At 37.0% G+C, this 13,601-nt stretch overlaps 1 protein-coding gene across 2 annotated transcripts; it reads left to right on the forward strand.

Moving 5' to 3' along the window:
* The first annotated feature begins 471 nt into the window (after positions 1-471).
* Positions 472-4,976, forward strand: VhaAC45 (Vacuolar H[+] ATPase AC45 accessory subunit). Of its 2 annotated transcripts, none has more exons than XM_073992312.1 (5): positions 472-622; positions 680-852; positions 923-1,025; positions 3,614-3,872; positions 3,929-4,976. In XM_073992312.1, exons 1-5 carry the CDS (start codon positions 533-535, stop codon positions 4,624-4,626), a joined length of 1,323 nt encoding a protein of 440 aa, XP_073848413.1. In that variant the 5' UTR covers positions 472-532; the 3' UTR covers positions 4,627-4,976. The 2 variants fall into 2 exon arrangements, with proteins under 2 accessions (XP_073848413.1, XP_073848414.1); XM_073992313.1 differs by having other exon boundaries at positions 519-632.
* Positions 4,977-13,601: the final 8,625 nt, after the last annotated feature.

Here is a 13,601-nt window from a genome sequence, read left to right on the forward strand (position 1 = left end):
CCTTCTAACAAATCTCTTTTTCAAATTTTAATTTTCACAAAAAATTTCATTACCCACCATACCAATTCTCTCGAAAATTATATATTCCTCAAATGTTTTTTAAAGTTTTGCAATATTTTTATTATATTAAAAAGACTCAAAAATATCGCGAATAAATTAAATTTATTTTTGCTTCATCGCTGTGAAAAGATCAAAGGTAGAATGTGTATTTGTTTCGCCTATTTTGGCGAACTTTTGTAAAACTTTATGGAATGGTCTGCTGGGTGCAAACAAACAACACAAACAGCTGTTTCATAAATGCAGAAACTATCGTCTGTCAGGGTGAAAATTTAATTCAAATTAGGAAATTTGTAATGCAAATTAACTCTGCCGTCTGTCTAGGGTATAAAATTCTTTAATTTTGTTTGTGTATAGTCGATTATTTACTTATGGCAATACTTCTTTACCAAACACAACTCTGTGATATCTCACCTTTTATTTGACATAACACATGACAGTTTGAACAGGTGGCAATCTTCGTCTATGTCATCACATGACTGTTTCAAGATCATATGAATACGAAGAATTTTCATTGTTAGACAGTGTAGATCGACGTCGTTTTTTTTTCTTATGGAACAGAAGTGTACTTAATTGTGTGTTTTTATTTTTTACAAACGAATACAATTCCATTTTCTATTAGTTTTCAGTTCCTAAATACTCATTTATTTTTTGTGGGAATATTGGAGTGTGTTGGGAAAAGAGGAAACTAAAAGAGAAAATAACGACCGATATGAAGACTGTGGCTGTTGTGTTGTGTCTGGTGAGTCTGGCATTAGCCGAGCAAGCACCCGTATTTCTTTGGGGCGTCAACAGGTAAGTTTAAACTGCGTCATAAATGCATTGACTTCCAATGATTACAACTATCTTTCCTCTGATATTTTAGCGAAGCTAAACCCGCTTTAACAACTGTACCAAAATCGGAATTTTCTGGCATTATTGCTTCACAGAAGAAAGATAACACAGTGGTTGTGTTCCTCGAAAATGGCGTAAGTAGATAATATAGTACATAAAGTGCAAAAATGTTTGCGACCGAAAATATCAATCATCATTGGTAATTATTAATTTGAAGCGTTTAGTCTTTGATAGAGTTGTGTCGTTCATGAACGAACCGGCAAAGGAACGATTCCGTGAAAAGAACGAACGGATTCGTATCCAGCTCATTCTTTTATATCGTTCATTAGATCCCCGATGGACGAGTCATTACTGCTTACAAAATTAACAACAAACTCTAAACAAACGCTGCAAGCAGCACAAATTTCCACACAAAACAAACAATGATTCAGAGAGCTACTCTCGCTCAGTAACTCACCTCATTCAGTAGCACATATCGGTCATATCTTTCTTTTGCATCATTCGTTCATCTGGTTCTTTCATATCAAAACCACCACCACTACGTTCAGAAACAAAACCACCCCCATTCGCACACAAACAAGCAAGTAACACAACAGTTGTGTCATTCGTGAACGAACATTTTCAAAAGAACGATTCGGTGAAAAGAACGACGGAGTCATATGCAACAGAGAACGAACGACTTCAAAAGAAAGTAATACAGTCAAATGTATTGTTGAACGAAAAAGAGCCAACGAACGAAGTAAACGACCCGGATCTTTTTGGTGAACGGAATGAAAAAGATCGATCCGCTCAATGAACGAGATTGCCCAACACTAGTCTTTGACGCTATTCTTGCAGTTATTGGAAAGCTTAATGAGCGATCTACAGTCTGTCGCAAAAATTAGTATACACCGTTGAAACCAAAATGTATTAGCGAATTTGAGGTTCTCCTACTATTTATTTTTGGTGGGAATATGAAAAGGGGCACAATTTGTGAGGAAATTAACTCAAAAGGAAAGTCCTTATGTGTAAGGATTAAGGATTATTACATGTTTCAAAAGGACAATGGCCTCAAAAGTATGGGTTTCCTTCAAGAAATTCCCGTTTTTTCAAACAGGACAAGTCGAAACTCGATCAAGATCACCCCATATTGAAACTTTAAAGCTTTCTTGAGCATTTCATGACATTAAAATCCATAAACAGGACATAACACCCGGAATTTTGTCGCTACAGTTGATGTATTTGTAGATGACCAATTTTTGTGGAATTTACGATCCACTGTACGTTGGACTTGTCACTATAAGTACTATAACTGCCATTAAAACCATTTAATATACTCTTTATGATCTTAAGTTCAGATTTAGTTTCATTTTGTTCAAATATATCAAGAGTTTTTTACACAATTCCACGAGGATTCTCCGTTGTATACTAACTTTTGCGACATAAATTTTGGTCTTGTTGGGATTCGAACCGTACATTTGCTAATGTCTGCAAATATTGCTCACTTTTAATTATTATTACGGAAGACAACCTTCTTGTCTATCAAATAAAACTAATTGTTTGTTGTTTTCAATAAGTTATAGTGATATTTATCCCTAATACATTTTGGTTTCAACGGTGTATACTAACTTTTGCGACAGACTGTATAATCTGACATACATTAAGCGGGCACCCATAATGGACCCATTTTCGACTTTTTGAGGGTTTTATGGAAAAATCCGGATCCAAAAATCAGTTTCGGGTTATATCACCTGACCACCTGAAAATATGAATCATATGAACGCCACTTAGGTATTTCCATAAGCTTTCCAATGATACCCATTTTGTAGCAATCGGTTCAGTAGAGCCGGGTCTAACCCGGGTTTTATACCCGGACATTCGGGTCCAATAACCGGGTAGAGTTTTTACTAAACTAGAGTTAAGCCAATAATATTTTTTTTTTATTTCAAAGCGAATATCTCTCTTCTGTAAGAGGTATATTAAAAGCAAAGCCTGGCAATGAAAGTAGAAAATATCACCTTTACAACGATGTGAAGTAGGTTGTCATAGGGGGGTCACACAACAGAGATATCGCAATAGTCGGTAATGCATCCCTTTTTCCATTTTTAGTGCAATCACACAACAGGTCGGTATTTTGATCGGCTCCTTACAAAATTTTGAGGGTTGATGGGGGTCTCACAGAGAAAGAAGCCTATAGATGGCGTACATAAGGCTTACATACCACTTTTCCATTTTTTATTTGAGTTAAACTGACGATGCACTTAACGCATTTAACCTGTATTAATGAAGACATTCAGAGCAAAGGCGCTAAGCTATAACAATTTTAATATTTAGAATTTTACCAGTCAAAAGCTTATCCACAGGGGTAGTGGTGTAGGGTATCACATAGTCGGGCCCGACTCGACTATAGCCTTGGCTCACTTGTTAATTTATGTACTGTTTCAGAACGTTGGTCTTTCCATAATTGGTACAATTATCGGATTTTTCGATTTCCCGGTATTAAACTGCAAAGGAATCCACTTTAAGGTTCCGTTAGTTTATTTTGAATTGAGGCTTTCTTTTTATGGTGGTAGGCATTATCGTAATTCTACGGTATATGAACCTCATAAATATACATTGGCTCTAAAATAAAGCGAAGAATAGTTTTGTATCTATATTCTTATTTTTTACAACATCTTTAATTGTATGTATGAACTGTTTTGTACTAATTTCATGTTTCTTTTTATCTTAAAATTTCCCCTAGTTGACCACTAAAGATTTTTCATGCACTAACGATCTTACATCGAAATCATGCTACGCCCATTTACAAGAGGTTCCTGAAAAAACTTTCTACGCCTCTGTTGAAGATCCAGTTGATGCTTTGAAATCGATTGGCGAATATGAATACAATTCGGTTGATACTACCGGAAAACTGAGTAATGAATTAACTGAAGGAAAAACCGTTTTCGTTACTTTTGATGATCTATCGGATTCGAACCGTGCTGCTTGCTTGGAATCACATGGTAAATTACATGACACCATTGGACTATATCAACTTTATTAATCTTTTACATTGCAGATGCTATAATAACTTCAATTTCAAATCAATTGAACGGCAAAGCTATTTTCGTGTACACTACTGCTCCACAAACATCATCAGTGGCTTTGAAACGTGAACGTCGCGCAGCTGCCGACAGCAATGGTGTTGTTTTCCAAAGTGGCGCCGATTTGTTGTTGTATTACACAACTCTCACCGTAGTAAACAGCAAAGACCAATCCACAACAGTCTTGACCCCAACTTCAATGGAAGTAAAGAAAGTAAACACAACTGCTTTGTCAGTCACTCTAACATCAACCCCTGCATTAACTTTCGACGTGACCTTGGTTGGTGGTTATTTCTATATGACTAATGTTCAATGGAATGGAATAACCTTCCGTAGTAATGACGTTAATGCTCCCACTGATTTCTCCTACTTCTGTGGAAATTTGACTCTCAATGGAAGAGGTACCGCTGAAGAACCCAGTACATACACCTTAAACTGGAACTCTTTACAGTTCCAAGCACCTTTCGGAAGTACTACAAATGAAAATTTCGTATTTGGTGATGCCTGGCATTGTGTCGGTTTCTTCACCGGAGGAATTCTATCTGGACTTTTAATTGTTGCCTTATTGTTAACTATCACTTTTGTGGGAGTATGCTGGATGATGGATATCAACACCATGGACAGGTTTGATGATCCTAAAGGAAAAACCATTACTATAAATGCCAGCGAGTAAAGCATGTAAACAAATGTCCACATACTTTCTCTTTTCATTCCCTATTTGAAGTTCTTCTTCTTCCTCTTGTTCCCTTAAAACCAATTATATACAAAAAATGAGTGTGTCTATTTGCGGTAATTTCATTGCATTAAAATTAGTTCAGCATCCTAAATTTAATACAATGGAATTGCCGCATTTAATATATAATATTTTACAAAATGTAGTCGGTTTCACGTTGTGAGTGTTGTAGTGTAAAAACACATACTTCTTCTAATGAGTATTTCAATAATAGTTTCTTTGTTGTATTATTTTTATTATTAAAATTTTTTGAAATTAATAAAAAATGGTTGTTCTACTATTAAATTGTACGACGTTAGTTTTGAATATACTATTTTAAGCACCAAAATGATTGCGAAACTATTAGAGGTGAGATATTGACATTTTTAACTCTTGTCTGTAGTATCATTTGCCTCTTAGGGATATACAAGTTAACAAGTAAAAGGCTTTGCCGACAGAGATATACCCTCAGCCTGTGTATATTGAAAAATTTTTTCCCAAAACACGTATGTATTTAGTGGGTTTTAAAAATTTTGGGCGTTTGAATCGACAAAAAAGTTGATTAGGATTAAAGATCAAAAGTTATGCGGTGGAGATACTAAAAGGAATGGATCGACATTGACCGTTATGGAAGTGGATCTCCAGCCACAACATATGGTGCCATAGCGGGTTTTTACATTCCTCGGGCTGTTTGCTCAAGAAGTATGGACTTGCCCCTAAAAAAAACTTTTATCGTCGTAATTGAGGTAGCGAATGCAAGTTGCTTCAACAAAAATCAAAGTGATTCGATATCAGGTCTTAAAGTGAACTTATCCGAAATTTTGTGTGGGAGTTACCGGATGGAGTGGACAAATATAGTCCATATTTGAACCTGATCTATATCTATTAGATATATTAGGATGTGTAAAGTATGGACCAATTCGGCCACTCCCTTCAAGAGTTACCGTATGAACAAAATTTCCGAACATTTTTGAACTTTTGTGGGGGAGGTACCTGAAGGAGTGGACCCATATGGCTTATCTTCAAACTTAAACTATGTTTGAACAAAATATTACTAAGGCCAAATTTTGGACCGAATCGGCAGATCCGTTCTAGAGTTATCTTGCGCTCCAACTAACACACGTGGTGTCATAGGGGTTTTTTGCAACTTTCAGGCTATTTTCTCAGGAAGTATGGACTTGCCCCTAATGAAACTTGTACCGCCGTATAGGGGGCCGTGAATACAAGTTGCTAGAACAAAAATCAAAGCAATTCGAGAGATGGTCCTAAACTGAACTTTTCCAAAATTTTGTGTGGGAGGTACCAGAAGGAGTAGACTGATTGAGTCCATATTGAAACCTTATCTAAGTCTGGTACAAGTTTCACGATGTGCTAAGTATGGACCAAATCGGTTACTCCCTTTAAAAGTTATCGTGCGTACAAATTTTCGGAACATTTTCGAACTTTTGTGTGGGAGGTACCGGAAGGAGTGGACCGATATAGCCCATCTTCGAACTTAAAATAAGTTTGGGCAAAATATTACGAAAGCCAAAATTTGAACCGAATCTGTTCATCCCTTCGAGAGTTATCGTGCGCTCCAGCCAGCCAGACAGACGGACGGACATGGCTCAATCGACTCCAAATTGTCTGAAACACATTTCGTCCAAACATACTTGGGGTCTAAAACCATTATTTCGATGAGGCACATTTGGCCGTATGAAAGTGTATATACCCTCGTTAGCATAAATGCTGAGGGTATAAAAAGTAGTTTTGAAATTGTACTGTTGTTTCTAAATATAAATATACATTAAATATATGTACGTTACTCGATGTTGACAAAAACGGAAGGACTGATTGCCTTATTATCGATGAGTATGGAGAATTAATTAATATGTACTTGCCAACAAAAAATATATTTGGCAAAGACATAAATACAACTAAGACTAGACAAAATGCATGCAACAAAAAAATGTTTACGAAACTTTGTATAGAAACATTACCCTTAACAGGTTGCAGTTAATTCAAAATCGCAACCAAGGAGGAACATTTCATGTAATGGTATCAGAAACGAAATTTATGAATTCAAGGATCTATTCAAGAATAATTCTATGTCAATTGGATCGGTAAATTCGGTTAAATACGTAAAAATGTATAAAAGAAAAAAATGTTATATCACCATATCGTGATATAACATTATGTTAAATTCAAAAGCCATTCACTGAAGAATGATAGCAAACAAAATGTCTTATCTTGTTGTATTTATGTCTTTGTATTTGGTTTGAAGTTCAAAAGTGTTAATGAAGATGTACTTGAACGAATAGACCGAAATAGTCCATTTTGGAAGTGATAGATATTGTGCCCACCACGTGAGCTATAATAGCTATTGTGTTTTCAATTACAACTTTATTGACAGCTCACAGTACATCAGCTGCGGTTACCTGTATGATTGTGCCATGAAGTCGACTTACCTATACCTAATACCAAACAAAACAAAGATTTAGGGGTCGATTATGGATAGCAACTCAACCGTAGTTGCGTTGCCAGATGAGAAAATTATACAATTAAAATAACTGAAACTACAGAAATGTTTGTCAAATCCATTGAATATCAGTGTTTTGAACCTTCAGCCATTAATTTAATTGTAAAAAAGTATGAATTTCAATGCGGAAATGGAAATATCTATTATTGAATTTGCTATCGAAAGAATACACTTACGATACGTAACTTATTTTCTTGAGTTGCCGCAATGTTTGTGCTGCATCCCACCGCACCCCCGGAACATACCTGCCTACGCCCATGCTTTCATCCACTAAACGATGATGTTGGGCCTGCTGAAACTGGATTTAGGTCTTCCTTGCGTCATTGATACATATGTACGTATGGTAACATGGGCGGTTTTGCCACCGCAGATTTTCTTGAAAACTACAAATGCTACAAAAAACCCGTTAAAGGGAAAATTGTGAGTTTAGCGAAGATCTATCATATCTCAAAAGATATGATTGAGAATGCAAGTAGTTTTGTGTTTTTCAGGGTATTGCGAAAAAAGTTCATGGAAGGTATATTTTGTTATACCTTGCTTTGGTGATATCCAAAAAACATTTTATACCGTTAAAAGGCAATTTCTAAAGAATAGAAATCCAAATAATTTGTATTAAAACAAGTAAGAAAAGCGTTAAGTTCGGCCGGGCCGAACTTTTTATACCCTCCACCACAAATTTCAGCCATTAATGTGGCCACAACCTTCAAAATACCGAAATTCGGAAGGTACCGCTCTATGTGGGCTATATGATGGCGTGGACCTATACCTACAAATTTCTGGGGGAAAGTTTTATACGCCTAAAGAAGACTAAATACCAAATTTCAGCCATCTCGGTGTGATAATGAGGCTAAAACCTTCAAAATATCGAAAATCGGGAGATATCGTATTATGGGGGTTATATTAACACGTGGACCTATATAAAAATTTTATGGTAGAAATGTTTCTTATGCTCTGGAAACACAAATACAAAGTTACAAGCGATTCTTTGGTCAAATGGGTCAGATACATTCAAAATATATTAAAATGACGCGTACTTCATAAGGGGCCTTATATGGGGGCTATACCAAAACGTGGACCTATATAACCCAGCTTTGGTAGGAATGTTTTCTGACCTCTGAAGACACAAAATACCAAACTTCAACCAATTCTGTGGTCAAATGGGTCTAATACATTCAAAATATATTAAAATGACGCGTACTTTATATGGGGCTTTATATGGGGGCTATACCAAAACGTGGACCTATATAACCCAACTTTGGTAGGAATATTTTTTGGCCTCTGGAGACACAAAGTACCAAATTACAATCAATTCGGCGGTAAAATGGGCCAAATATCTTAAAAATTCCTTAAAACGACGACGCGTCACGCGTCATTTTGTATGGGGGCTATACGAAAGCGTGGACCTACATAGCCCGTTTTCAATACCAAAAGTCCTACGTAAATATAACATATTTTCCCAAAATTTCATCAACCTACGTCAATCCGTTCGGACGCTAGAGTGATTTCCACAGACGGACAGACGGACAGACGGACGGACATGGCTATATCGATGTAGAATTGCACGCTGATCAAGAATATATATACTTTGTGGGGTCTACAATGATTATTTCGAGTAGTTACAAACGTAGTGACAAACTTAATATACCCCCATCCTATGGTGGAGGGTATAAAAATAATTATAAATTCCAAAATTATTCATATTATGAAATATGATGGGGGTTGGCGCGCTTACCAGCAGCCTTTCCGGCATAAACTTCATTGATCAGATCGTTGATGCACATTGATGTGGAGAGTCCTGGTCTGAAAGCATACGATCTTGCTGGCAGTAGAAAATTACCCACCACATGTTCCTGCAAGCTGTTCTTAACAAGCGCTTCTAGGCATTTTAAGGGAACAATTAGCAAGGAGATCGGCCAATAGTTAGCGATATCCGTGGGATCCTTGCCTCTCTTCGGGATTGGGCATATCTTGATATCCCTCCAAACTTCTGGAATCTCTCCTTTGTTCCATATCTCACATAACATCTTTAAGTCTCTTTTTGCTTCCAACGACAAGCTCTGAATAAGTTCGTACGAAATCTTATCTAGCCCCGGCGCTGATGCGGTCCTCCTGGACTTACTGAATGCCTGAAAGTCCTCGAAGGTGAACGATGGCAGTAGGCTAGAACTTTGAATCGGCGTCGACACCTGAACACTAGTCGTCGTGCTGTGTTCAGAAAGTATTCGAAGGTATTGACGTCTCTGATCCTCATCCCTGGAGTGATTACTCGGCTTGTTCTGTTTATATTTTCAAACATTCATCATTATCCTCCAGAATTCCTTCCCCGAAGTCGTTGACGATAAATCTCGCATTACATTATCGAAATTCTGTATCTTTCGCTGTTTAATATCAGCTTAAGGCAACTTCCGCCTTCTGAAAAGCCACCAGGTCCTCAAACTTTTTGGTTTTGCGGTATTTTTTCTTGCTGCATTCCTGCATCTAGCCTATTTAATTTATTTCACAAAGAAATATATAAATAAGCCCATAGCCCAATGTCTTATATTATCTGGCTACCGTACCCTAAATAATAAACAATTCAAGAAATAATTGATAACAGCATATCAATGTGCTTTTTAAAGTCCAACTTGCGATACAGTATGACACCAAGACACTTCATTTTACCAACGAACTCCACAGACACAGGTTTACACAGATGTTAAAATGAGTAGGAGCTCCAGGATGATTAAATAACACGGCTTTAGTTTGAGGAAATCCACATCGATATAGACAGCAAAACAGAATTCACCAGTGCTTCCCTGTCAGATACGCTAAAAACTCTAAAAAACATATGGGCACCATTTGCATACAAATAGTCCGCATATTTCATCAACAACTGAATCTACAATGTCATTCATGAACGTAATAAATAACAGAGGAACCAAAACAGAACCGCACCACCAACATTAGCCAACAAAGCAGGCCATATTTTCAGTTTATTTTGCGGAAGCGTTTGCGTTTGTGATACAGAGTACCAAATTGTACTCTTAGCGCATTTAACTTTCGCATCGCATTTGCTTTCGCATCGCAATACAGAGTAACCCTCTGGACTCTATGCAGCAATTATCCAAAACTTCCTTCCGAGTAATACTCCCTTTCTTCACAAAATCACGCATAAGGCAATCACGGGTGGGAATAGAATTAAACTTTACCAGCACCGCTTTACGAACAGATATATAGCAACAATGCTGCAACCGCTGCAACTCTAACTACCTTGCCTCTTCGATCCTTAATATTATCCGGAAAGCCCCGTATAATTTTATCAGCTCTATGAGGCCTGCGTTGAAGCAAGCTACTATAAGACTCTAATAGGTCATTTAGACTAGCCATAAATCCTCGACTGGATTTAATAAATCCAGTACAAATCTCATTGCATTTAGATATATATTTTGGAGGATTTAAATGGCAGTCAGCTGATTTTTGTTCATAGCACAATTATCAAGGTAGATGCATCAGCCCATCAGATCGAATTTGAAACGTCAAAAGAAGTTGTTGTAAATTGAATTTGTCTCAAAATACATGCGACAAATTACTAATTTATTGTTTAATATTGAAAATGATAGCACATTATGCTAATAAATGATAACTAAAATAAATAAGGAATTATTTTATCGTTTAGACATCGTAAATATTAGTCTTGGTTGATTAAAATCAACTTTGTGCATCAAAACAAATTAAATTTCTCCGCCTTGTTTACAAATTTTGAATTATTTTTATTGTAGCAATTCGCCGATGCATCTACCTTGTTTCTTGTGCCAGCTTGCAACTTTTTGGCTAATGATGTCATATCTAAATGACCTATAATTCACAAATTCCTTTTGCAAGTCTCTTTTCTGTAGCAGCAGCTGTATTTCTCATTTCAGCAACATCCCTCTTTAGCTCAACCATAGTCTTCTTAGAACACATCATTCTTCACTTCAGCCAGTTGGGTACTGTATAGCTCATACAAGGTATCGGTTTTGCTTTTAAACTCCGACAAACACCTCTCCATATGTTGCTTCATAGACAACATCAAAACGTTTCGTAGCCTACGAAGATCATCAGAGTTATCAGCAATAACGTTATCAGGACCAATCGAAACTCCACCGCAATGCGCAAAGAAGAAGCACAAGTAGCAGAATCAACTCGGGACTCATCATCAACAGAATTAACTCCAGACCCATGATTCACCAGTCCCAAATCACCACTACCACCAGCAGCTCGAACACAGGCTACACAAGTGTATCTGAGAGATTTATTAGTTTTAGCCTCAGTCTCAGAGATTCCAACACAATCCAAATGGAAATAATTTGGACAACTCGTGCAGCCAACCTTGTATTTAGACTTGGAAATATGCTCTTTGCACACATTAGCTTTGTCTTTTTAAGTGATAATTAGTAATAATTATTACTAATGTTGCAGATTTTGACAGTTCTATAAAGAAAAAGTTGCTGAAAAAATGTGTCAGCAACATTTAGTACGTGAAAAGACACACCTATTGCAGACAAATTGTGACGGCAACTTAAGAACTGATGTGCGTGTGTGTCTTCACAAATAACCCCAAAAATATAAACAACAGAAAGCAAATTTTGATTAAGCCAAGAAGCAGCCAAACACTCCAAACTCAAATGAGAAAACACGCCATAGCGCCAATAAGAAGTAATTTCTAAGAAATAATCTCCAAAATAGCAGTCGCCAACAATAAACCACTCCAAATTTAAATATTTAGTTATTTCTTTGACAGAGCGCAAATTTATAGATTGTCAAAGACATAGAAAATAAAGACTAGAATAGATGCATAATGCAAATATGTTTATGAAACAAAGTATATAAACATTTTACCAACAACAGGGGTATATATATAATTGTTCCACAAACATCCCATAAGGGACAAGGGAGACTTCTCTCATATCAATGAGTGCACCCCGATTCATATTAGCTCAATGATATGGGACCTACAGTTTATCGCCGAGTCCGAACGGCGTGTCTCAGACACCACTTTTATAGAGAAGTTTTACATGGCTGAAATACTCAGGAAATGTCGTCAACATTACTGAGGGTTATTTTGCCACCGTTGAAAAGTGTTTTGATGTTGCATGGCCGGGGAATCGAACACACGACCTTAAGCGTGCAAGGCGGGTGTGCATACCATTGCACCACGGTGGCAACCAACAACAAGGGTATGTTAATGAAAAAACCCCATTAAAGCGCAATTCGGCTTCGGCTTGTAGGAAAGCAAAAAGTTGGACTCAGGATTGTATTCCATTGCAGTTTCCAGTTCATTGAGTAGGAACTTAGCTGTTAAAATCGCCTGAAATCGTTAACTAAAGGGTGTTTTTTAAGCTAGATAGAACTTTAAATTGTAAAAAGTAACACAAAAAATTACATTTTGATGAAACTTTTTTTTTATTTGTTTCAGTATACTCTGACAAATCATCATGAATAGACTCACGCTTGAACAACGCTACGAAATTATCCAAATTTACTTTGAAAATCAGTCGTCGATTCGCAAATGACCCGTTGTTTTATCGCAAAATTGTGTTCAGCGATGAGGCGCATTTTTGGCTTAACGGATTTGTTAATAAGCAAAATTGCCGCATATGGAGTGAGACCAATCCACAAGAGACCCTACAGACTCCATTACATCCAGAAAAATGCACCGTATGGTGCGGTTTTCACGCTGGTGGCATCATCGGACCTTATTTCTTCAAAAATGAGGCCGGAGCTCGCGTTACGGACAATGGAGATCGTTACCGCACCATGATCAATGATTTTTTGTTTGAAAATATGGATGACATTGATCCGGAGGAGATGTGGTTTCAACAGGATGGCGCTACGTGCCATACGGCGAACGCAACCATCGACTTATTGAAATCAAAATTTGGCGATAAGTTGATTTCGAGAAGTGGACCTGTCAATTGGCCTCCAAGGTCGTGCGATTTGACACCTCTCGATTATTTCCTGTGGGGCTACGTGAAGTCACTGGTTTATGCTGATAAACCAGCAACAATTGATGCCTTGGATGCCAGCATTGTTCGTGTTATTCGTGACATACGGCCAGCAGTGCTCGAAAAAGTGGCCAAAAATTGGACGTCCAGAATGCACTTCGTCAAGAACAGTCGCGGTGCCCATATGCCCGAAATCATTTTCAAATGTTAATGTCACGTATTGATCTTTCGAATAAAAAAAATTTTGATTACAATTTAATTTTTTGTGTTATTTTTTACAATTTCAAGTTCTATCGGGCTTAAAAAACACCCTTTAATTAACAGAATGTTATGATATCGTAATAACAGAGCTTAATTCCATCTATTGACAAATGTTAACAATTGAGTTTTCCAATCTTATCGAATTTACATCTTTGGAGATTGTCAAAGTCATAGAACTGTAAAGACTCGAAAAG

The sequence above is a fragment of the Musca autumnalis genome, unplaced genomic scaffold (assembly GCF_047663935.1).
Source record: "Musca autumnalis isolate F117 unplaced genomic scaffold, ASM4766393v1 scaffold_5, whole genome shotgun sequence".
In the NCBI taxonomy this organism is placed as follows: Eukaryota; Metazoa; Arthropoda; class Insecta; order Diptera; family Muscidae; genus Musca; species Musca autumnalis.